Raw genomic sequence first — 22,199 nt, 5'->3', positions numbered from 1 at the left:
CGCTCGAGGAGCCAGGGGGCTCCGTGTGAAACTTGCAGAACTGTATAAATAATTTGCAGAAGGGGTGAACCAGGGTCCGCGTGAGAGGCGGGCGGGGGGGCCGAGCCACCGAGGCAATGGCGGCCTCGGTCCGTGTGAATCGGAAAGACAATTAGGGGCTTATTAGCGGCCCGGGGAGAAGTGTAACTTGTTGGGAGTGAGTGGCCGGGGCCCCAGCGACATCTCCAGCCGAGAACAGTCCGAAGCATTGTCTTACCTAATTATGGCCGATGGACTTCTTTTTGTTTCCCACTCGGCATGCCTGTCTGATCCCCTTTTCGCCTGGCCAGTGCCTCAGACGAGGCCGAAGTGTGCTAATTAGAAAAGAAATGGTCCTAGTAATTATGTCAACTCTCATCATGGGCGACGACAATGAGCAATATTATTTTTACGCAATGTTTTGTGTAGGGGACCCTTGCTTCCAAAGCTCATTAAATGGAAAACACAGCCATGCAGCAGGGGGAAAGAGCACAGGCACGAAGTTATGGCCCCGCACTTGAGAGCTGCGACGTTTCAGTCGTGAAATTCTTTAAAACAACAGCCAAGTCGTTTTTTTTTTTTTGCTTTTCTTTTAAAATTTTATTATACAACTTAATAAACAAGTCAAGAATAGAAATTAAAATAAATACGGAGCAATAAGCAGAGTAGCTCTACGGAGACAATTGGGAAGGAAGGTATAAACAATTTTCCTTCTGTGTGAAAACCATCGTCGTGTTTTGCGTGTGTTGAATGCAAAGTCTGCGGTTTTTCCCGGGCACGTTCGGGGAAAAAAACGGCAAATCAAAATCTTGTTCGGGATTCTCCTGCTGCTCACTTCTCGGGCCTCTCCAGGATGTTCAGAAACTTCCCCCTCGTTATCTCTCTGGCTGTAAGACAATACGAGACACAGAATTATAAACAAATACAAACCAGTGTTGTGCAGGCACAAGTTGATTTTATTTTTGTTCGATATCAGGAGAATAAAAAAACAAAAAACAGCCTCACACATTTTCCTCAAGATTGAAACCTCAGAACTGCTTGACAATGCAAAGCATGCATTTAATATCCCGAGTGTCGCACGGGGAGGTAATTCATACCAACATCTGCTCATTTAGGGCGTGGAAAACAACATAAAATGGAGACGCAGCTCGAAAGAGTGCCGCCATTCGCTTGATTACGGTCTCAAAGCGGCGAGGTGCTGGTGGCTCAGAACTCCAGGTGCACGAGACCGTGGTTCTGACGTGCTTGAAATCCAACCGCGGCGAGAAGGAATAAAACATATGAAGCAAACAGTTTGTGATCACGGAACGTGGCCACGTCCTTGAAATATTAAATATGTTTTTGGTAAATGATCACTAGCCGCCTCCAGCTCCACATCTACCGCTGACGTGTAAATGCAGAAAAAGTGTTTCCATGACACTTTTGCGACACACCTCTATATCAATGCGTCTGGAAAACCACCTCACGAGAGCGTCAAAACCTCTTAGCGACAATGTTTCCATTAACTGTTTTTTATTGGGATAATTAGATTTTGCCCAATTCTAGGGGTAATGACAACGCAGCTAGTGACTCAATGACCAAGCGTGACAGCAGTGGGTGTGGCGTAGTGAATAGTAGCCAATTAGAGTCGATGTTTACTTTACATCTCCATCTGTGTGTACTCCTACAGAAAGTATTGAACTTTGCTTCGTGGCAAAGTTTTAAAGAAAAAAATCGCTCAAAAGATCTACAACTTAAAACTGTCGTACTGTGGCAGTGTTGTGAATGTGCTGACATTGTTCCCCCACCTCCAACATTATGCCGCTACAGCAGCCCCGACCAGAGCTAACTTCACCGCAGCGACGTCTTCGTCCCCCTAACCTCGTCCATCGCTGGAATTAGCAGAGAGCGGCGAGTGGAGGAGCGATTTTATTCACCGCAGACCACCGGCGCCGTCACAGGTGCGCGGTTGTTGGAGGAATGTGACCAGGGTGTGAATGCAAGAACCCCCCCCCCCCGGCGGACCTCCTCGCCCCGCGGCCGGCTAATGAAAAAAGTCGGGCCGGTAAGTAATTTCGATGAGACGCCCCGAGCCGGAATGATGATGGCGCGTGTGGGGGCGTGATGGCCGCGTCACCTTGAGGTGTCCCTCATCAGGTTAAAGATGACGCTAATTGCAACGGGGACGGATTCATCTCCCGACTTTGCTGTCTCTTTGAATCAGCCCAAACAAAGTCACAGCGCCGGGGCCCTTCGGCGCGTCGGCTTGAGATGGAGCCGTCAAAAAATTAGGCGGCGGGAAAGCAATTACACCGGGGACGACCCCCCCCACCCCACCCCCTCCCACCCCTCCGAAAGCGGGCATAGCACCTCGGCGTCGCCCTCCGCTGCCCGCCGGCGGTGAAGGGCGGCAGTTAATACTTCCTCAGGCGTGGTGTCCCCCCCCACCCCCTCCCTTTTCTTTGCTGCCGCTTCCTCGATCTTTTGGATGAGCCCAAACTGTAAAACGGATTAAAGATGGCTGCGCCCCTCCTCCCGAGACCCCGCTGAGCGTTTCATTAATTACGGCGGGCCGCCGCCGCCCTCCGCTCACATCATTGGTATCATTGCATTAAAGACCCCATTAAACATAAATCAGCTCTCAATTTACGACGCGCGGCGCTCTTTTCATTCAGAGAGGTATTGTGGAGGGGGGGGGAGAAGAAAAAAAAAAAAGTGTTATGATTGGCAAGTTGATGAAGGCGACTCTTTGTGGGCGATGAGGGGAACCAAAAGTGAAAGATCAGCAAGTTATTAAAAGAATTAAAAAGGTTCGGTGAAAAGGTGCAGAATGTGGCGGGGTTGCTGATGGAGTTTGTATTGAAGGCTTGAGCGAATATGTGGAAAAACGTGCGTCAAGCATGTGAAGCGCTGCAGCTCAACGACGACGTCGCACATCTTCTCTCAAAGACGGAAACACAACATACCATCAGTGCTACAGTTTACATTCACACCATCCCCCCCCCCCCCCCCCCCCCCCCGCCCCAAAACATTAAAATGAGTTTACTGCACGGATTTGTCCATAAAGGATACATATTATTTTGTGTGTGTATTATTCCATGTCGGGGCGGGACAAATTCTTTGACACTGGTGGGACACAAACAATTGGTTCTAAAATTTGGAAGAGGGGCTGGAGCAGGAGCAGATGGATGGTTTTTGTGACCCACAAGGACAGGAAGACAGAAAGTTTCCCTCAATTGAGTTTTTTCACTCGGTAATGGGGAATTAGCATTCCATTATATCACTTATTCAAATGAATAAAAAAACAAACAACTAACTGCTTATCGGTAGACATAATTCCTTTAACAAGCAATTTTATGTGTCAGTGTCACACACACACACACACACACACACACACACACACACACACACACACACACACACACACACACACACACACACACACACACACACCCTCTCTCTTTCACACACACACACACTCACACACACCTACTACAGTGGCGATCGATACTGATTAGGAGGAGTTAGAGATTTGTTTAGTTGATTAGAAAGGTCAATTACTAATTTTGCACTAAGTTAATCAGCATCCTGTTACGGCCGCCGTCCATACTAAATGACACCTTATGGATTCCCCTCCTTGCCCTGTTGATTCGCAGCCATCTAATTACCATGTGGCTGCGACTGCTCTGCGATTCCATCAGAGGCCGGCGGCACTTTACGACGCGCGCCGCAAACGCCCGCCGTTTGGACAAAGGGGCTTCGTCTCGATGGACGCGTTGCAATATTTGCAGCCGTCAGGCAGACAGTGAGGAAGTAGGAAGAGACTTTCTGCATGTGGCCATCACATTTAAGGTTGGCAGAGAGGCCGGAGAGTCTGCCGAGGGCTGCTGTGAGCCCATCCAACACATCACATCACATCACATCACATCACATACAAAACCCACACACAAACACACACACACACACACCCCAGCAGAGCAAATCCTCTGCTTGCAGATTTAGGCCTGGATTAGTGCTGCCGAGGTACAGCAACAATAGGAATTAACCTATATCTGCCCACAGTCAAATGTGTTCTAAAGCCATTTAAGATGTTAGACGTAAACGGTGGAAATCACACAACTGGGAAAAAATAATAAAAAACCAGTGCGGTGTTCTTGAGCCCGGCGGTAATTCAGAATCAGAATCAGAATCAGAATCAGAATCAGAAATAATTTATAAAACCCTGAGGGAAATTCTGGGTTCAATCAACACGATTTTGTACACGGTGCAAATAAAAAAGGAGCATGCAACAACTGAAATAACATAAACTAAAAGAACAGGCCCAGTACAAGGCTCTTAACACAGTGCAAATTTCGCAATGTGACAACAATCAGTCGACTCGATTGTCATTCATAATTGTCATTCATTCAATTTTGGAGGAATCCCAGATGGCCGGGATGCAGATGAGGAGGGAGGAGGGCGGCGGCGTAACATCTTACTTTCCCCTCGTTTACGGTGAGTAATCTGGATGTCATTGTCCCAGCCCCCCCCCCCCTCCCCCTCCCTCCTGGGCCAGCCCCTCACGCTGATCCCAGGTGTATAAAGAGAGCAATCATCATCATCACCATCATCACCAACACCACCACCACCACCACCACCGCCGCCGCCCTCCCATCTCGTGCTCCAGGTGAGGCGCTATTAGCTCCAGAAGACAGATGACCGCCCGGGTTAAGTGGAGCGCCGGGCCGGGCTGAACCCCGCCCCCGCCGCCACCGACCCCCAGCCACCACCCCCCCGACCCCTCCGACCGCCGCCGCTCCGCTTTCATTAAGAGTTAAGAGGACTTATCTGACCCTCGCCGGCCGTCTCCGAGAGCCGCTGGGCTATTACGGCCTGTAAGCTTTATTTAATGGATTTAACATCCTCTCTCGCCACGGCCGTCCCCCGAGGGCCCAGAGACACGGAGGAGATGAGACACCGGCAAGAGAGCCCCCCCCCCCCCACAAACCCCTTCCCTCAGAGGCAGATGCGCGTTCAGCCTGCCGCCGCCTCCTCCTCCTCCTCCTCTTCCTCCTCCCCCGGCCGTGCAACACATACACACGACGCTCATGTTTGTGTTCAAAATTCAATTACCCACTTATTGATACTTCACAGGGATATTTAAGATGCAGACACGAGCTGTGATTTCCCCGGGGAGCCACTGGTTCCTCTTTATGTCCCAGCCGAGAGGGCCCCACCCCTCCGCTTCCTCCTCCTCCTCCTCCAATGTATTCTCGCATGGCTTGACGCGCGCGCATACACACACCAAAAACAAACACATCTGTACCCCCCTACCCCCTCCACCGCCCAACCCCTGCCCCTGCCCCTTCCCTGTTCAAGAGGTGTCCTTATTAATAGGCAATCAGTCAAAAAGCATTCATTAAAAAGCCTAAAAGGTTTTTACACCCACGCTATGATTAGCTGGGAAAGAAAATCCAATGAATTCCTAATGCCTTTATGGAAATGAGGTGTCATTTCCGATATGCTCAGGGAGGCGGCAGGCGGCCGCCGCTAAAGAGTGTGTGTGTGTGTGTGTGTGAGTGTGTGTTTCACGCAGGCCCCGTACACTGATCCTGCTCCAGATGTGGACAGGCCCCATCAGATACAGCTGCTACGAGCAGAAACACCCGAGTCATCCTGCAGAAAATCTGGAGGCTGGAAGATGTTTTAGTCTCCAGCGCTGTCATCACACGGTGCGCCCGATAATTTTGAAGTCACAGCGCATGTAATATGTCCTTGGAGGACCGCGGGGGACAAATTTTTTTCTGTCTGTAAAAAAAATAGATCTTCGCCCGTTGTTTGCAATCGCCAGCAAAAAATGATAAGTTTTAGCTCCCTGGTAACCAATTTGTTGAAATGCCAACATCTGGAAGGGGCCAAAAACACAGCGGTATCAAGGGGGTTGGTCGTCTGAGTGGGGTTGTCACTATTCTGTCTATCCTAGTCCAATAATATCATTTCTTCAAGTTCGGTGGGCCGGATTAAAATGGTTAACGGGCTGCATATGGCCCCCGGGCCGTAGCTTCCCCATGCCTGGGCTATAATCGTCATAGTTAGATAAAAAAAAAAGAAAACTAAATTTTGCATCAACAATCACGCCAACAAGGACAAACTAACTTGAAAGGCCGACGATTTGTTAATATCAGGACAAAAAAAAACCCCGAAAGGTACCGGTGACCTTCAGCGAGAAGCACTGCCGCGCTGCTGCTCATTGTTAACGCAAGGAGAGAGAGAGAGGGAGAGAGAGAGAGAGAGAGAGAGAGAGAGAGAGAGAAAGAGAGAGAGAGAGAGAGAGAGAGACAGAGAGAGAGCAGGAAGGGCAAGCAGGGAGTGATGAGGAGGAGGAGAAGGAAGGGAAGGTGGCGAGTTGGCGTCACCCTCTTCGTCATTCAGCAGCTGTAAGCTCGGGGCACATCATAAGCGCCCGCCCCGTGGTCAGCCTGCCTGATGGATGGATGGCGGCACATTAGCAGCAGCGGGGCCTCGGCGAAAGCAATCATATTCAGCCGCGTGGTGTTGCTAATAGGCTAGAGATTGATCCCAGGGTTGAGAGGGGGGCGGCCCACGCAGACACTTAGGGGCTCGGAGAGGGAAGGGCAGCCTCACCTTCACACACTGGGAGGAGGTGGGAAGCTGGGTGGGGGTGGGGGGTGGGGTTGAGGCAAAAACAGGGTGGCATCAAGATAAGGAAACAGGTTCGACATGAGGGTCAACAGGTGGTCCGAGTGTTGCAGTACTCGAGATTGGTCTTGGTCTCCGGACCACTTTGTGAGGGTCTCGGTCTCGGACTGGACGGACTTGGGATTTTTGATCAAGACCGGTCGAGACTCAGCCAACACTGCGATGACAGATAATAACGGAAAAGAATCCGGCTGCTGCCGTTTTACGCTCTGCTAGTGAGCCCCTGATTCCTGGGATTGAATTGATTTTTCAATTTTATGAAGCAAAGCAGTTTTTCGGAAAAAGGCTCAGAACAGTTGGCAAAGCAGCAACATGACGGGAACGAGTGAAATTATTTTTTTTTAAGGATGCGGGACGGAGGAAATGAGACATCGACAGCATGTGAGATCACATGATTATTAGTCGGCGTATGAAAAGGCCGACTAAATCTTTACATTGCAAGTTCATTCATTTCAGGGTTTTGGATTGTGTTTGTGACAATTTGTGGAATTCAACGTCTTAAAAGAAAATTATTGAGAAAGGACATTTTGTATTTTCAAACTCAACAATTCAGCCTGCAGGGACTGTGATTGGTTCCTTTTAATGGATCAAATCCAGCACGCTCAAACCAACGCTACGGGTTTTTCTTCCTAATTAACGACGCACCGTCGCTGTGGAAACGTTTGTGCGGTGCTCAGCAGCCCTGAGCCCACAAGTGTGATAGAGCGCCGCCACTGACTCCAGCAGTTCGGCGTGTGTGCATGTGTGTGTGTGTGTGTGTGTGTGTGTGTGTGGAGTGGAGTGGCTCCGGCCCTCCGACGCGTCCCGGAGGAACACTCAGCTTTCAATTACCACCAATAACAGCACTTATCAGAGTCCTGCGCCCCCCCCCCCTCACCACCCCCGGGGGAGACTCGGGGGTGTGACGCCCACGCTCTGCGGCCCGCGACAGCCGCATTCATCACGGCGGCGGCGGAGGAGCAGCTGGGGCCCGAGGAAGAGGCACGCGTCGAACCCCTCGGGGACCAGATGGGTTCGGCGTCACGCGGCCATGACTGGGGGGGGTTGCAGGTGGGAGGAGCTGGAGCGTGTGTGTGTGTGTGTGTGTGTGTGTGTGTATTGCATCTCCCTCGGCAGCCATGCTGATATATTAACGTGGATGATACACGCAGAAGAAGTAAAGAGGAAAGAAATGATGAAAAAGCTGTTTGGGTGCGTTTCCCTCGCTCGCTCTCGTAATGACGTTTGCTGCGCCGTCTCCTCGCTGCGCGATATTACCCTGCCCATTAACCAGCCTCCTCTTTAATGGTCCACATGTTGGAGCGGCGGGCGGGCGGACGGACGGACGGACGGGCGGGGGGGGGAGGGGCAGTAAATCCTGTCTCCTGCCCCCTCGCCCAGCGGAGCCTCGTTTACGGGCCGGCGAAGAGCGCACTTGATGAAAAAGTAGGCGAGATTTACAAGGCGTCGCCCCCACCGGCGGCCCGAAAGGAGAAAATTAAACCGGAGAGCATTAAACATTTCCCGACCCATTACGGGCCTGCTTTGACACCAATAATAACCGCCATTGTGTCCCGACACTCTGAGAGAGGCCTCGTGCGAAGCTACGGATATCGGGAAGAAAAGACTCTTTTCTGCTGAGCCTCAGCCAGGCTGTGTCAGTGAACTCGCTAGAAACGACAAGCTGACCGTTTACTTTGCTGGCTTGCTCCGCTTTTTTGGGAAAGCGCGAGTTGAAACACACAATTCTGGAGACAAAAACAGAAAAATCAAACTCTTCCTCGTCACTTCCTCTGTGACGTCATAAAGGGCACCGATGCGCCACTGATACCTCGTCCAGGTCAGTAGCTGCGTTTCCATTACCCCTGGAATTGCGCAAAACCTAAATATCGCAATAAAAGAACTTTATTCTTTTATTGCGATATTTCCTTTGTTTCTTTGCATGAGGAATGAAAACACCAAAACTCGGAGCAACTGAAAATTTCCTTCGCGTACTTCATTCAAGTACGAAAAAACAAGACATTATTTTCGAGCTGCGTACACACCGGCACACTTTACAATCACATCACGCACACAAAGCGTCTTCCTGAGACGCGCGTCATCGGGCGTGTTTGCTCAAAGTGTGAATTGAAGTGCCTTCCTTGGAAAGACCAGTCTGTCAGTTTGGGAAGGGCACAACCCCAACACTGCCTGTCGCTTTTATCGTTGGTAAAAATAAATACCCATTTTTCTCTGACAGCACTTAGCTACATCTGTCTAATCCACACTCCATAAGGATTATAACAATGGAGGCAGCGGGGGTATGGATTAAAAACTAGATTTGACATCCATCAAATACTGGAGCGTCGGCTGACCTTGTTTCTTTACCTTTTCCAACACAATCATTCAAACACATGACTTGACCTGCATGTAAACGTCTGAAAACACATTTTTCTGCTCTAAACTCGGAAATACAATTTTCTCCCCAACGAACTTTTTTTTTTTTTTGCATTTTGTCATTTTGGTGCATTAAAGCCGAAACCAGAAGGCGACAAAGTGCTGGGGTCGTGACGGGGGCGCGGGGAGCGCTCAAAGGCTTTTACCGCCATCTAGTGGTGAGACGCCACCAGCTACCGAGCACGTTTACTTGCACTGATGGGAAATATTTTAGGCACGTGTCGAAATGCTGCATTAACGCCCGTCTTGCTTGAAGACGCTCGGAGCAGAAACGGTGTTGCTTGTCACTACGGCCAGATGGGACGATAAGAGGGAAAAATATGCCTGTGGTCGACACAAAGCCACACGCACAGTCTGTCATGTACTCACACTCCTCGACACCCAGCTGGTAGGCGAGGTTCTGAAGTCCTTTGACCTTCTCCATCAGGTTGGCTGTGGTCAGACTGCCCAGCTCTACAGAAGGTGACACACACACACACACACACACACACACACTTACTTTATATTGCACATCTGCTTTGGTTATTTGTTGTGCATAGATTGATTTGAGTGTTTCTGTAAGTACTGTATAGTTTCTTTTTTTTTTTGCACTGGTGTTTTTGGGTCTGCAACATGGTAGTTTCCCAGTTTGGGATCAATAAAGTACATCTATCTATCTATCTATCTATCTATCTATATATCTATCAAGCCTGTGTCTGCCCTGCAAAAACAAACACGTACCCTTCAGCATTTCAATGTCCTCTCTCTCTAGGTCGGCCATCCATTTGGGCGGAGAATTCGATATGGGCTGAGAAAAAAAAAAAACACATCCGTGAAACAAAAACCTTTGGCAAAGCGGATAATTCAGTCCCGTCGTTTGCGGCACGCCGGCTTGGGCCGAGTTAAGGTGGATCCAACTCACGCTTCTGTAAGACGCCGCGAACTCTGCGACCCCCGGCACTGCCAAAGCGGAAACGAAGACCATCAAAACTAATTGAGCGCAATTCAAGATGAGCGACGGAGGGAGAGAACTTACGCTGCTCCGGCCACAGGTCCGGAGAGGCTCTGTCCAGCTTCTCGAAGCTCAGCAAAGACGACTCGAAATCATCAGCTGGCGTGGAGGGGGAACAGCATTACTTGACATTGTTTCATTGAAAAGACTGGAAGCAGTAGAGCACAGGTGTCAAACGCTGGCCCGCAGTGGAATTAGGCAACACAAAATCACTGCTAGAGCTGGCCTGCCGTTATTATGCAGCGCCATTACTGTTAATACTACAAATCCCAGAATGCTCTGCTGTGTCCATCAGGACAGGACATTCACTGAGGCCTATTATTATGACTTAACTGGCTTGCTGTTGTTATTTTGTTTTTCGATTTATTATTATTCTGTAGAAAAATGTTACTGTTGAAATTTCAATCAGAAAGGCTGCAAATGAAAAAAAGAGACGTGCGATTTACATTCATCAAGTCATCACATTCATTAAGTAACTCGAGCACAGTTTTCTAGCTGACAGCCTGTATGGATTTTTCAAAGGCTGGTGTCGATATTTAGAGAGTTAAGTCAACCAGTGGAGTTTGCATAATGCTGACTATCACATTGGTTTTTTTTTTGTGTTTTGGCTTGGTAGTAACAAGTTAGAAAACGAGTAACAAAACAACTTCAAACAAACAAACTCAGATGAATGGATTGAGACAGGTGCAGGAAGATTCATTCAGCGAAGCCTTGTTTGTCTTTCCCCACACAGCCTGTCTGGTTGTCCCATTGAAACTTTACAAGGTTATAAAGCTGGGGACTGTTGGCCAAAAAATGTCTCTGAATGCTGATCCTACTTCCAATGGAAGCCAAGGACACCGTTATAATGCTGTGTGTGCTTGCCAACAGTGAAAAGGCTTCTCATTTCCCACAGATGATAAAAACATACATTATTGGTTGAAGGTTAAAATACAATAAAATAAAATAAAATCCCACCCCGTACAACTTTTGTTCTTCATGAAACACTACATTTTGTGTTTTTAAGCGGACATTACCATTATTACATGTTAAATTAACTATTACATCTTCGTATTATTATTGTGCCCAGTGCAGTAATTGAATCGACACGAGTTACGTAGTTGGTTTTGATGGAACAGGAGTAATTAGGGTTAGGATTTATACAAATTAATGGTGACTTCAAGCTTAAAGTTGAAACTGGACAAAATGCAAAAGGAAAAACAAAAAGTTTGATATCGTTTATGTAGCTTCAGTCGTGACAGGAAAGAAAAGGCGTCAGGTGAGAGGCGAATCCTTGACAAATAAAACAAATCGGCCGTGGAAACAAAGACGCTGATGACAAACAAGGCACCAGAATAACAAAGAAACAAATAAACACAAAACGCGAAACTGTAACTCGAAACTTAGGGAGACTTTTTCACCGGTTTGCAGTGTTATAACAGGGCCAGTGTGAGCCACGGCGGTCGGACTGCACCAGAGGTAGAAGCCGCTGTGTTCCTCGGTTCGAGGCAACAGTGGAGCTAGTGGAGGCTTCAGGCCACAGAAAAGCATCTCCGAACACTCTCAATACTGCTCCAACACACGCGCCATGCCGTCTGCGAGCTCAGACGGAGGGCGGCAAACGAGACGCGAGCGAGTTGGTGTCGGTAATAGAGTCGGATGGAGCTTTTATTCGCAGCGTAGCAGAGTAAGGAATTAGAATTTACCTCCATTTGGAGACGCCATCTTCACAATGAACACGTGACGAACGCGAGCCAATCACTTGTAGTTGACGCACTGCTGTACTTACGCATGCGGGCCACTAGGTGGACAATGGGAACGAAGTTAATCCAAAAACGCACATACGGTGTGATGACGTTTTTATTGAGGAGAATTAAGTTATGCATTTTAATCTAGGAAGAATTTCCGGTGCCTTGTTATGTAAAATAAAATACTGTATAATAATATTAATGATCAAAAACAATCTGTGTTATATTTTTCATATAGGTTTTCATAACATGTATTACATAAAACAAATCAGAACTTTTTGTGACGTTTTGAAGCGGCAAGATTGTTTTTAAGCGGTTTTAATGTCAATATCAAATAAATAAAAATAAAGATACTCTTGATAAAAGTCAACCAAGCATCATTTCCAGCTTACACCCCAATGTCCACCTCAGCAGGAACTCACTTGTGGTTTTATTAGGTAAAAATAGGAAGCCAGTAGTTCAGTACTACTGATACAAAAATACATGTCACAGCAATTAAGGCAATTCCAAACAAACAGAAGCCCCTTTCATTTCCATGACAAGTTGTCTATAAATGTGTCCATCAGGGACTGACTCCTGTCAGGCAGTAGTTCACACCTGTGACTTACAGTTTAAACATATTTTGTCCGAGGGGTAACACTGCTGGTAAAGGCAATTCGGTACCTAAACTCGGTACTCATTTAAGGTCTCAATTTTCAACACACACACACACACACTCACACACATTGATGTTATTACAGTCCGTCAAAAGGTGTAAAAAATTACACACACAAAATGTTCAATATTCATATCCAATATTAAGAAATGCTGAAAAATATAAATACTTGTCCTGGTAGAATGAACGTAACCTAAATTGTTGACTTGACCGCATCAGGCTGAATAGCTCCAATATTGTGCACAAAACATTTCAAGCATCTGTCGTTCACTTGAGAACTACATTGAGTAGCGCAAACCGTTGATTAGATGGAACATGAAATCCTTTTTTTTTTTGTGCTCGATCAGTTGCCCTGTCTCATAATAAGAATCAGGGTTGTATGTCACAGTATTAGTTCCTTCTTTGTGCAAAAGCTGTTCAGAACTCCCATGAGTCCATCCACTTGAGGCCCGCCATGGTGCTGCCAGGCTGGTGTGCCAGAGGACCTGCCATGCCGTAGGACAGCGGATGGAACAGGTAGAAACTGACAGAGAACCAAGCAGAGTTGCGTTAAGTGTAGGCAGTTCACTAATTAAAAGTATAAAGTATATAAAATCGTACAATCAATTTAAGCTCGAGGGAAGTGCGCATGGATGAAATAAAATGCCAAGTTTTGTTTGTTACAAATTGAATGTTGTCATTTGACATGCAGACCGCTTGTCATCTCACCTGTAAAGAACACTGTACAGGAGGGCCGCCTGCCCAGCTCTTTGGAGCCAATCACAGTAAGGCGGGTGCAGGAGCAGGTCCCAACTTTTGAAGAGAGTGTCCAGAGTGATTCCTGAGGGGTAAACCAATGACAACTTTGCTTCATTCTGTGACCTGAACAGTTCAACACCTGGACAGAAGCCTGACATAATGGATTGCTATCAGAAATAACTGAACGCTGCACAATAAAATGAATTGTATGAGTTGTAAAAAAAATTATAAAGAAATTAACATATAGAGGAGTCCTTAATAAGCAGGGTGGTCTGGACATACATAAATGCATAGATAAATGCACATTGGTTCCATTAAAGTGTATTTAAAATGTAAGTGAGTTTTGTCTGCAATCTCTAAGAAATGTTTCCAGGCCACTTTTTTTTTTCTTCCTTCATTGAAGTCATGATGTTTTCAACAGTGGTGGTTTTAGGCCCATCCCACTGCTGGCAAGGTGGCCATTGGGTGTGTGTCTGAAATCTGCTTTTATTTAATATGCTTCCCCTCAGGCTATTTTCCCCCTAATTTCAAAACAAAGAAGGTCTTTGTAATGCCAGAGGGAAAAAAAACAGCACCTGTCAGCATGCTGTTGAACAGCATTGCAGGGAAGTAGTGGTGGTAGTAAAGCACTCGACCCATGGTGAAGAAAGGGGCATAGTGCAGCACCCAGCCTAGAAGAAGCGGGCCCCCTCCTGTCATCAGCACACTGCAGTGTTCTGAAAGACAAGGCGAGGCGAGGTGAGCCGGGAGAATTTGGAAATGCATTGCGTGCACAACGCTAGTGTGAAAAAAAAAGAAGTAATAATACAATACCCATTCTTCTTTGGCTCAGGGAGAAGCCTCTTTTCAGGGTCACAGCTGCCACTGCCACCATGATGAGATACAAGCCCAAACTGGCAAAGTTTACCCACCAGACCACCTGACGAACAGCCATCGGGGAATCGTTATTGTTTGTTCAAACAAAAGCAGGAACAGGAACGACACGGTACAAGCGCAGCGTGAACTTACAGGGTTTCCCAGCAGGTAAACACGGTAATCTGTGTCATTGACTCCAGAGAACCTCAAGCCCTGAGGAAATGCGGCAGAAACGTGTTCTTGAGAGACGTGATGAGTTTAAGTTTCAGTCGTATTAGAGAGGTTAGTCTGGTGTCAATCAGCAGACCTGGTAGTTGATGGGCCAATGCCAAGGTTTGGAGTTCATCTCGTTGTCTTTGGGTTTCAAGCCGCTGTTGCCCTAAAAGAAGGTGGTCAGGGTCAAGAAGTGATTTCTGACAATTTGTGCTGTGACCACTTTTCTTTACCCCTACCCTGATCATGACGATGTGGGACTCCAGCAGGATCTCCAGGAAGTTGGGCTTCAGGACGGATAAACTAATGTTGGGCACTACAGGACAACACAAGAGACGACCAGATATGACGACGTCACACAGTGGAAACAACAACAACAACAACAACAAAACCTATAAGCAACGGCTGAGTTGATCATACATTTGGGGTTGATATGATCTTCAATGTTCCACTGGGAGCTTGGAGTCTCCTTCAGGTAGGGACTGCAGGTCACCTCCACCTGCTCCCAGCCCCTGACCAGACACAAAACCAGAACCTTTTGAGTTCCATGTAAGTAAATCATCCAGTAAGAAGTGGCGGAGAAGTCTGGTGTTACCACTTTGGGAGAGTCTTTCCAGAGGAGAAAAGTATGCAACCCGTGGCCTTGTGCCGGAAGCGAACTTTGCTCCGCAGAACCTTCACAGGGTCGCCTTTTCGTCCGCCGCACACCTCCACCTGCCAGAGGTCGTTGACGTCACCCGAGCCGTTCTGAGGAAAGGCGACATCTCAGGGTGGAACAGATAACGCAGTCAGAAGAAGTGACCGCGATGAAGGTACTTACCATGCCATAGCCTGTGACCTGGAAGTGCTTCTTGGTCATTGGGGCCTCGTGGATGTGGCTGTGAAGATTACGACCCGTCCTGGACAGACGTTGAAAATGGTTCATATAATCTAGACTCTTGGTGTGCGCTGTATGATAAATGTATGACTGTTCAGGCATGTATTATAGAGATCTCACAAGCTAGAAAAACATCATTAAAAAGTCTGTGTCAACACATACAATCAGTGCTTCTAATATAAAAGCTATGCAGACACTCTGAACGCTTACTCCTTGTGTTCCAGTTGAATGATGTCACCGTGACGAACCAAGTCAGGCATCCCAGACTGGCCTTAATAAGACACAAACAAAAGAGGAACACTTAGTCTCCGAGACATTGCTTCATTTATTTGAAACATGCAAATAAACAGTGGAACTCACTCTCATTGCGAGTGGGCTTGCGAACGAGCCACAGGTTGTTGTAGTCCTTGTGGAGGTAGGCAGTCACCTGTTGTGAGTGGGTTTGGTTAGACTCGTAAACGGAAACAATACCATGCGGTTCATTATTTTCAGGAGGGTGACGCATGGGGAGCGGACCTGTTGCTGCTTTGCCCCGACGCCCTCTGGGTACAGGTGCCAGTGGGAGTGCAAGTATCCTCCGGCGATGCGCAGGTTTTTCACAGTGATGGTGGAGCCGTACGCCAGGTCTGCATCAGAGGAAGGACGGAACACGACCTTGCATCGTTACAAAACATGAGAGTAAATGAGATCAAAACACTGATCATGTGGATTAAACTCAACAGCAACAAGAGACACAACATTGACTATTTCTGGAACACTGTTACATCACCGGTGAGGACAGAAAAATTTAAACAAATGTCTCGGCCCACTTGGCTTCCACCGACACAAAAGAAACGTCGACATTATCTAACGGACTTTATTTACGCTTTAATATCATTCTGTTTGCAGAGCGCAGCCACAGTGCAATGTGCTTTCTTTTGTGTGTTTGGGACTCACACTCGGGCATGGAGGCGTTGTGCAGATTGTTCCCGATCAGTCGGGACTGGAAGGCTGAGCTGAAGAATCCATCTCCAGGTCCACTGTTCAGAGAAAACATTCAGGATGCTACATCAGACCTTCAACCAGTCATGACTGACTGACTCTCACACACTGACGCACCTTTTGTTCAGCACAACAAAGTGGACTGCAAATATTGTGATGTAGAGCAGGAGCGGAAGCACGATGAGTCCCGCAACTCGAGCCACGAAGTGTTTGGCAATTTCCACCTGGGGCAGCAACAACTAGTTAAAACTTGCAGCACTGCTCTATGGAAGTATTAGAACCTTAAAAGTCAATACGCTATTCACCAGAGAAAGGCTCAAGTCTCCCAAAAGCCTCCAGAGGTCCCAGACTGTGTTCAGTCCCACCAGCAGGGTGACAAAAAGGCCAACAAACTTTACACCCAGCGCCCCAGAGAGGTTCACTCCCGTAAGTACTAGCCACAGCCACCAGGGGGCAGTAAAAGGCCTGAAAACAACAACGTTAAATACAAACGCTGAAACGTGATTTTTCTTTAAAAATATGAAAACTAATACAAAAAAAACTGCATGGATTGACTGATGCATGATGAAATTAGACACAAGAAATTTGGATTTTATTGAAGAAAATATAAAACAAATATGGCAATACCTGTGTCTCTGACTGTTGAACTTGACCATACTCAACACTGCTGCCATGATGAAGAACAATAGTATGGGGTCCAACAGGATGTACTGGGAGATGGTGATGCAGCCAGTGTCTGTTGAAAGAGTCAAAATGAGAACAAATTTATTCTGGAGTTGCAGTAGAAATGCATGAAGGCAAAACTTTCATGCATTCAGTTATCTAAGGTGAATGTAATTTTTCAGTCACGAATTTAACTCTGTTTTAATCAGTAGTGGGTTTTAAATCACAATGTGTGCAGATTCAGTTTAGCCACAACGATGGTTAAATGTTAAAAAGTCCCCTATTTTGTGTTTTCAATCAATAATAAGGTATTGCTAGAAATGAGAAAAGTCCCAAATTTGAAGTTTGGACTGAAGCTACTCCACTCCGAGTCCTGGATACCAGGGTGAAAAACCAATAACCTGAGGACACATACATCATGGGATGTTGGAAGGATGGCCAAATTACTCTGCAATTACTAAATGTATTTTGACTTGGAGATCTTTTTAGAATTAGTCACATCATGACTCACCAAATAGCAGCAGCGTGGCGGTGATGAGAGCTGCGGTGTGAGACTGAGATAATTCCTTCACGATGAGGAAGGCAAAGATGGGGAGAAAGGAGCCCAACACGGCACAGAACTGTAACAGGAAAGCCAATGAAGCCACAGCAGTGTGTTAATACTATTAAAATGCATTGTGATTATCATTGAAAACGCAACATGTTTAATGTGGAAAGCATCCTACTCCTCTCATCCCCCAGTAGTTGTGGTGGTCATATTTATCTCCTGGCTTTATGAAAGGAAAAGTGCCGTCGTAGCCAGTCAGGTGACCGGCCAGGCCAATCAGCATCTGCGACAGACGACGGGAATGAAATAAACACTCTTGCGGTCGAAGCTTCGATGAAAATGAGCAAGCTCAAACGAACACAAACATTAATGGGCTCTCACTTTTCCAAGAGGAGGGTGAACGTCAAAGAAGAAGGTCCTGTTGATGTAGTAGCTTCCCATCTTCCCAAAGTGTGTCTCATCCCAGCTGAAACACACCAGTGGCTGACACGTCAATGCAACAGTAACAAGTTCAGAAGATAAGATCTTTATTTTTTCCATACTCTTTGTTCCAAGCCAATGAGTAAAAAAACAACAACAATTAGTTATTGTGTTTGAGTTTGAGTTTTTGACCTGATACCCAGCACAGAGGGTCCACTCACCACACATGTGGAGGCTCTGAGATCTTGTAGAGACGCGTGGAGAAGGAGAGCCCAACCAACAGCATGAGCAGCGCCCTGCTGGGCGGCTCATGACTGGCGTCTCCTTTGGGTGCAGCGCCGGCAGATGTCCCGTTTGAGGATCGGGCGTCATCTTTAAACGAACGAGCGTCTTTGTCTTTTGACAGATGAGCTGTCGGGGTCTTCTCGGAGGTTGCGCATATCTTCCTGTTTCTAAACGCCGAACCGCCGCCTGTTACATTCCACGGTTCCTCTTTCGCCATTAGGGGCCTAATTCTGTCATGAAACAAGTCGCTTCTGGATTTGAGTGTAATTTTGTTGACACCACTTGGTCACACAGTGAAGCCGAATAAAGTTAACAAGTTTGCAACAAAACAAAAAAAAGAAAAGAAAGAAAAGAGGGGACTAATGTTGAATGTGCTTTGTCTAATAACACGCTGTTACATCCTTGTCAAACTATCAGGACATTTATTTTAAAATTGTCAACAAAGCTTTTTTTGCTAGCCGACTGGGGCATTTTGCAAAATGGAAACACACTTATTTAACCTTGGAAGCCTACTTTCAGATGGCGTATCCATGGGGCGACGTTGCGCACGGTAGAGGACAGAACAGAAATCTGATGCTTTGATTTTCCTCCACAAAATCCGGCAATTTACGATGCAAATGTTTACATTAGCCGAGCAGCGACAGGGCGAGCAGACTAGGAGGTCCACGCGCATGACGCCGAGGGGATGCTGGGAGTTGTATTCTGCCGGTAATGGACAATGTAGGAATGTTGCCGCCGGCTGAACGCGCTTTCCCAGAGTTCTTCTGGAGCAGCGTCCCGTGCCAGTGAACCAATGGGAGAAAATCTGATAAGGCAGAGGCCAGTATAGTGTGTTTATTGTATTTGACCACTAGAGGGCAGTATAGTATCGAAATCGTGGAAACGAACTCAGCGTTGAAGATCGGAAAAACTCAGTTAACCACATCTGATTTATTCCTTTATGCCCCTCTCCCCCTTTATTATTATTATTATTATTATTATTATTATTTTTAAAATAGAATTAATGGCAGTGGCAGTCAGTCGTTATAAACCATATGTAAATTTACCTTACTGCATTCGAACAGCTATTTTACGTTTCTCAACTAGATATACTGCAGCAGCAGCTTGAATAAAACACTTCATGTATGCAGGGATTTTTTTTTTTTTTTTTTTTTTTTTAAATTAATCCATTTAGGATCAATTAGCAACAATATAGGAACGGCTAAAAGAAAAATAATACGCAATCCACAAACAAAGTTAAGAAAGAGACTGATAGCTTTTATTTTGGATGACCGACGGTTATTACAGCTGGAGGTAAACAAAATGAAAAAATGAGCTTTGATATTTTTCACTGACCACACACTTTTACATCACACGTGTTGCATGTAATTTAGAACGTCAGGCAGGAAGGCTTTACATACGCTGATATTGACCCAAGATTGACTGGCAGTGTGCAGTTCGGGTGCACAGTAGAGTGGCCAACAAGTGGAAATACTGAATTGGTTTAAAGGCAATTAAGTACAAATGAGTGCATGTGAGGGGTCCTGGTCAAATGCTTGAATCACCCACTAAAATGACCAACAGACTGATTTTAGTTTTTTACGACAACCTGAAAAACAAAAAGGAGACCAGATGAAGAACTCAGTGTACTTTATGATACATCCATGAAAAGAAGCATCAAATCTGGACTCGAAGAACTCGTGTACTGCAATTTATCCAATATGTTTGAAATGCACACGGAGATATCTTGTCATTTGGATGAAATTTGAAGAGACAAAATAGCCTGTAATTAGAACAGTGCTGCCACTTCCAAAAAAAACTAAAAAAAACAAAAAGTCATTGTCTGCTCCACAGGGCAGGGTATACACACACACGCACACACACGCACACTTACTCTGATACAGTGTCAGCCACTCCCTCCTCATACACATAAAAAGATATGCTTTAAAAAAAAGAAAGAAATTTACAGACATGTATAAATCTACAAAGCTATAATGTCGGATTTTTTTTCTTACATTTTATGCTTTATGTCAAAAAATGTATTGTTTGTGCTATAATGCATTAAGATGATATGCAACAACAACAACAACAACAAGAACAACAGCAACGGCAACAACACATTTATAGTAATACATAGTACTAGAACTGTACAAAATATACCAAACCTCTCCAACAGAGCCTTTGTCTTTCCATGCATTCAGAGATGCACACATGGGAATGGTCTGATCTGGCATCCAACAACAGTGCAGACGAATGTGCTGGTGTGGCGTTTCGAAGCCTTGAGTCACGTTTGTGGGCACATATTATTATACCTATAACTTATTTACCTTCCTGCTCAAATCCTAAAACAAAACTCTACTGATACTACAGTATAACAGAAGCTAATACTGTTGACAAGAGACAGAACTAGCAACTACATGCAAGCTGTTTTTTTTTTCTTTTTTTCCTATCGCTGCTGAGAATAAGCTTGTAAAAAGAAAAAAGAAAAAAAAAGGTGTCAGATAGAGGAAGGCAGGTTAAACTGATTGCACCTTTAGTTCCTAAACATTACATAGATCATCATATACATCTACTGTCTTTTCCAGGTCCATGCAGAAGGCTTGTGTCAAAGTTTGGCTGTGCTTCTTCTTCTTCTTCTTCTTCTTCTTCTTCTTCTTCTTCTTCTTCTTCTTCTTCTTCTTCTTCTTCTCAGGTGCTCTTCAGCTTGCGGTTAGACTTCAAGAACAGGGAAGGCAGTCGTGGTTAAAGTTCTCTTTGTGGTTCGGACATTTAACAGCTCTGACATCCATTTAGTGACTAATTAGAGTGACTGAGCGAGCTGTAACTGATGTTTGAAAATGTTGCATGATTACATATGAAATATTATATTATTATTTTTTTGGGGGGACATATCTTCTTTTACGTCAGACATGTCTGACCTCCCCACACTGCCTTTGAGCTCAAGAGACAAAGGTAACAAGAGGAATCAAGTGTACCCTCTGAAACAGGTGGCATTTTCTTACTTTGCAGAGGCCCGTCGTGTAAATGAAATAAATAACACACAAAAATGAAAAATAATAATAAAAGCGACAGAGACAACTAAACGTGGAAAATATATCTGCGTATCAAATTGCCCCGGGTTACTGGGTATAAAAAGATCAGTCCACAAAATCCCTTTAAGGCAAATGGATATCTGGTTAATACTAAATCCCATGTAATACATTCACTGCACCATTCCTGGTCCTCTAGAGTGTCATGATGGGGGATCTGGATACGTCGTAAAAATGCATGTTAGTGTTGTAAATCATTTCTATGTGCGGGGAAACACATTTGGACGTTTGAAAGTTTTTTTTAGTGCCAGGCCCAGGAAGGAAGACAAGCAGGGGGGCAGAGAGTGAGGCGTTCAGGGAAAAGGAAAAGCCATTGTCTCAGTTTTCTGTCTTCCCGAGCTCAGACGCCGGGATGGCCGGGATGCACTTGTGTGGCTTGGCCGAGGCTACAAAGCCGGGAAGGCAGGTGCACTTGTACGAGCCCTCGGTGTTGGTGCACTTTCCGTTCTGGCACAGGGGCACCTTGTCGCTGATGTCCTCGCACTCGTTGATGTCTGCAGGAAAACGGGGAAACGATGGGAGACGAGGTTAAACTGCTTCTATTACTTCCTCCCCAAGAGCGACTTCCTTCCTATTTTAAACATTTTTTTCAAGACTTTGAAATGGAAGCCAGTTTTCTATGGGTTGAATATAGGAACCATTTTGAAACCTTCATCTGATGACTTATTATAAGACTAATTTAAAGGTTCCATATTTTACTAATTTTTTCAATTTTTATTATCAGATTTTTTTTAAATCCTTTGAAACTACTTTGCCCAATTAACTAAACGAAAACAAAAATAAAAAAATACACTGAAAAGAGCCTGTAAAAATGCTGTTTTAGTGTTTGAACTTCCTACTAAAATTGATGTTTTGTCACAGCCTCCCTTCACTGGATTGGAAAGGTTTTTGCCCCTTTCAAAGCAGAGGAGGGTTCAAGAAAATCATGGCAAGAGGTGTGACATGACAGAGGGTGGATTTTGAGAACTGTTTCTTGCAGCACAGACTTTCTGAAGAGGGAAACAGAAGGGGTGAAGGTTGGATGGGATCTTAAAAAACATTCTGTATTTTTCAAATGTTCTCATTTGA

The 22,199-nt window shown here is 45.7% G+C and overlaps 3 protein-coding genes across 5 annotated transcripts in view; all 3 read right to left on the bottom strand.

Annotated features, from left to right (window-relative positions):
• Positions 1–590: 590 nt before the first annotated feature.
• On the bottom strand, positions 591–11,886 carry lin52 (lin-52 DREAM MuvB core complex component). 2 transcript variants are annotated; one of them, XM_076018255.1, is made up of 6 exons: positions 11,788–11,886; positions 10,127–10,201; positions 10,013–10,050; positions 9,832–9,898; positions 9,481–9,564; positions 591–905 (listed from the first exon to the last, which is right to left on the bottom strand). In XM_076018255.1, exons 1-6 carry the CDS (start codon positions 11,804–11,806, stop codon positions 850–852), a joined length of 339 nt encoding a protein of 112 aa, XP_075874370.1. In that variant the 5' UTR covers positions 11,807–11,886; the 3' UTR covers positions 591–849. The 2 variants fall into 2 exon arrangements, with proteins under 2 accessions (XP_075874370.1, XP_075874369.1); XM_076018254.1 differs by lacking the exon at positions 11,788–11,886 and adding an exon at positions 11,503–11,704.
• Positions 11,887–12,217: 331 nt separating this feature from the next.
• Positions 12,218–18,753, bottom strand: pomt2 (protein-O-mannosyltransferase 2). 2 transcript variants are annotated; one of them, XM_076018266.1, is made up of 22 exons: positions 18,577–18,753; positions 18,000–18,293; positions 17,740–17,824; positions 17,537–17,641; positions 17,323–17,431; positions 16,776–16,884; positions 16,454–16,613; positions 16,266–16,372; positions 16,104–16,186; positions 15,684–15,793; positions 15,528–15,594; positions 15,378–15,438; positions 15,111–15,189; positions 14,886–15,037; positions 14,711–14,802; positions 14,530–14,606; positions 14,385–14,456; positions 14,231–14,290; positions 14,036–14,141; positions 13,798–13,938; positions 13,193–13,304; positions 12,218–13,007 (listed from the first exon to the last, which is right to left on the bottom strand). In XM_076018266.1, the coding sequence occupies exons 2-22, from the start codon at positions 18,278–18,280 to the stop codon at positions 12,902–12,904; spliced, it is 2,274 nt and encodes a 757-aa protein (XP_075874381.1). In that variant the 5' UTR covers positions 18,281–18,293; positions 18,577–18,753; the 3' UTR covers positions 12,218–12,901. The 2 variants fall into 2 exon arrangements, with proteins under 2 accessions (XP_075874381.1, XP_075874380.1); XM_076018265.1 differs by having other exon boundaries at positions 18,000–18,753.
• Positions 18,754–19,299: 546 nt separating this feature from the next.
• The window catches only part of LOC142883404 (latent-transforming growth factor beta-binding protein 2-like), an 88,176-nt gene continuing 85,276 nt past the window's right edge, over positions 19,300–22,199 (bottom strand). Inside the window, exon 41 of the mRNA XM_076018260.1 lies at positions 19,300–21,625. Coding sequence (XP_075874375.1) covers positions 21,450–21,625 — 176 coding nt within the window. The 3' untranslated portion in view covers positions 19,300–21,449. The remainder of the gene's footprint in view (positions 21,626–22,199) is intronic.

This window comes from Nelusetta ayraudi, unplaced genomic scaffold (assembly GCF_046127955.1).
Source record: "Nelusetta ayraudi isolate G7.1 ecotype Tasmania unplaced genomic scaffold, CSIRO-AGI_Nayr_v1 ptg000007l, whole genome shotgun sequence".
Lineage (NCBI taxonomy): Eukaryota > Metazoa > Chordata > Actinopteri > Tetraodontiformes > Monacanthidae > Nelusetta > Nelusetta ayraudi.
Note: the sequence above shows the minus strand (reverse complement) of the source record. Positions and strands in the feature narration are given on the sequence as shown.

Coding starts and splice junctions, on each gene's coding strand:
- lin52 (XM_076018254.1), bottom strand. CDS start 11,632: ATGCTTTTCTGTGGCCTGAAGCCTCCACTAGCTCCACTGTTGCCTCGA. Junction 10,202..11,502: donor TGTTATAACACTGCAAACCG/GTGAAAAAGTCT, acceptor CCTCCACGCCAG/CTGATGATTTCGAGTCGTCT. Junction 9,899..10,012: donor TCGCGGCGTCTTACAGAAGC/GTGAGTTGGATC, acceptor TTTTTTTCTCAG/CCCATATCGAATTCTCCGCC.
- pomt2 (XM_076018265.1), bottom strand. CDS start 18,280: ATGGCGAAAGAGGAACCGTGGAATGTAACAGGCGGCGGTTCGGCGTTT. Junction 17,642..17,739: donor TTCACCCTCCTCTTGGAAAA/GTGAGAGCCCAT, acceptor CGTCTGTCGCAG/ATGCTGATTGGCCTGGCCGG. Junction 13,939..14,035: donor CCTGAGCCAAAGAAGAATGG/GTATTGTATTAT, acceptor CTTGTCTTTCAG/AACACTGCAGTGTGCTGATG.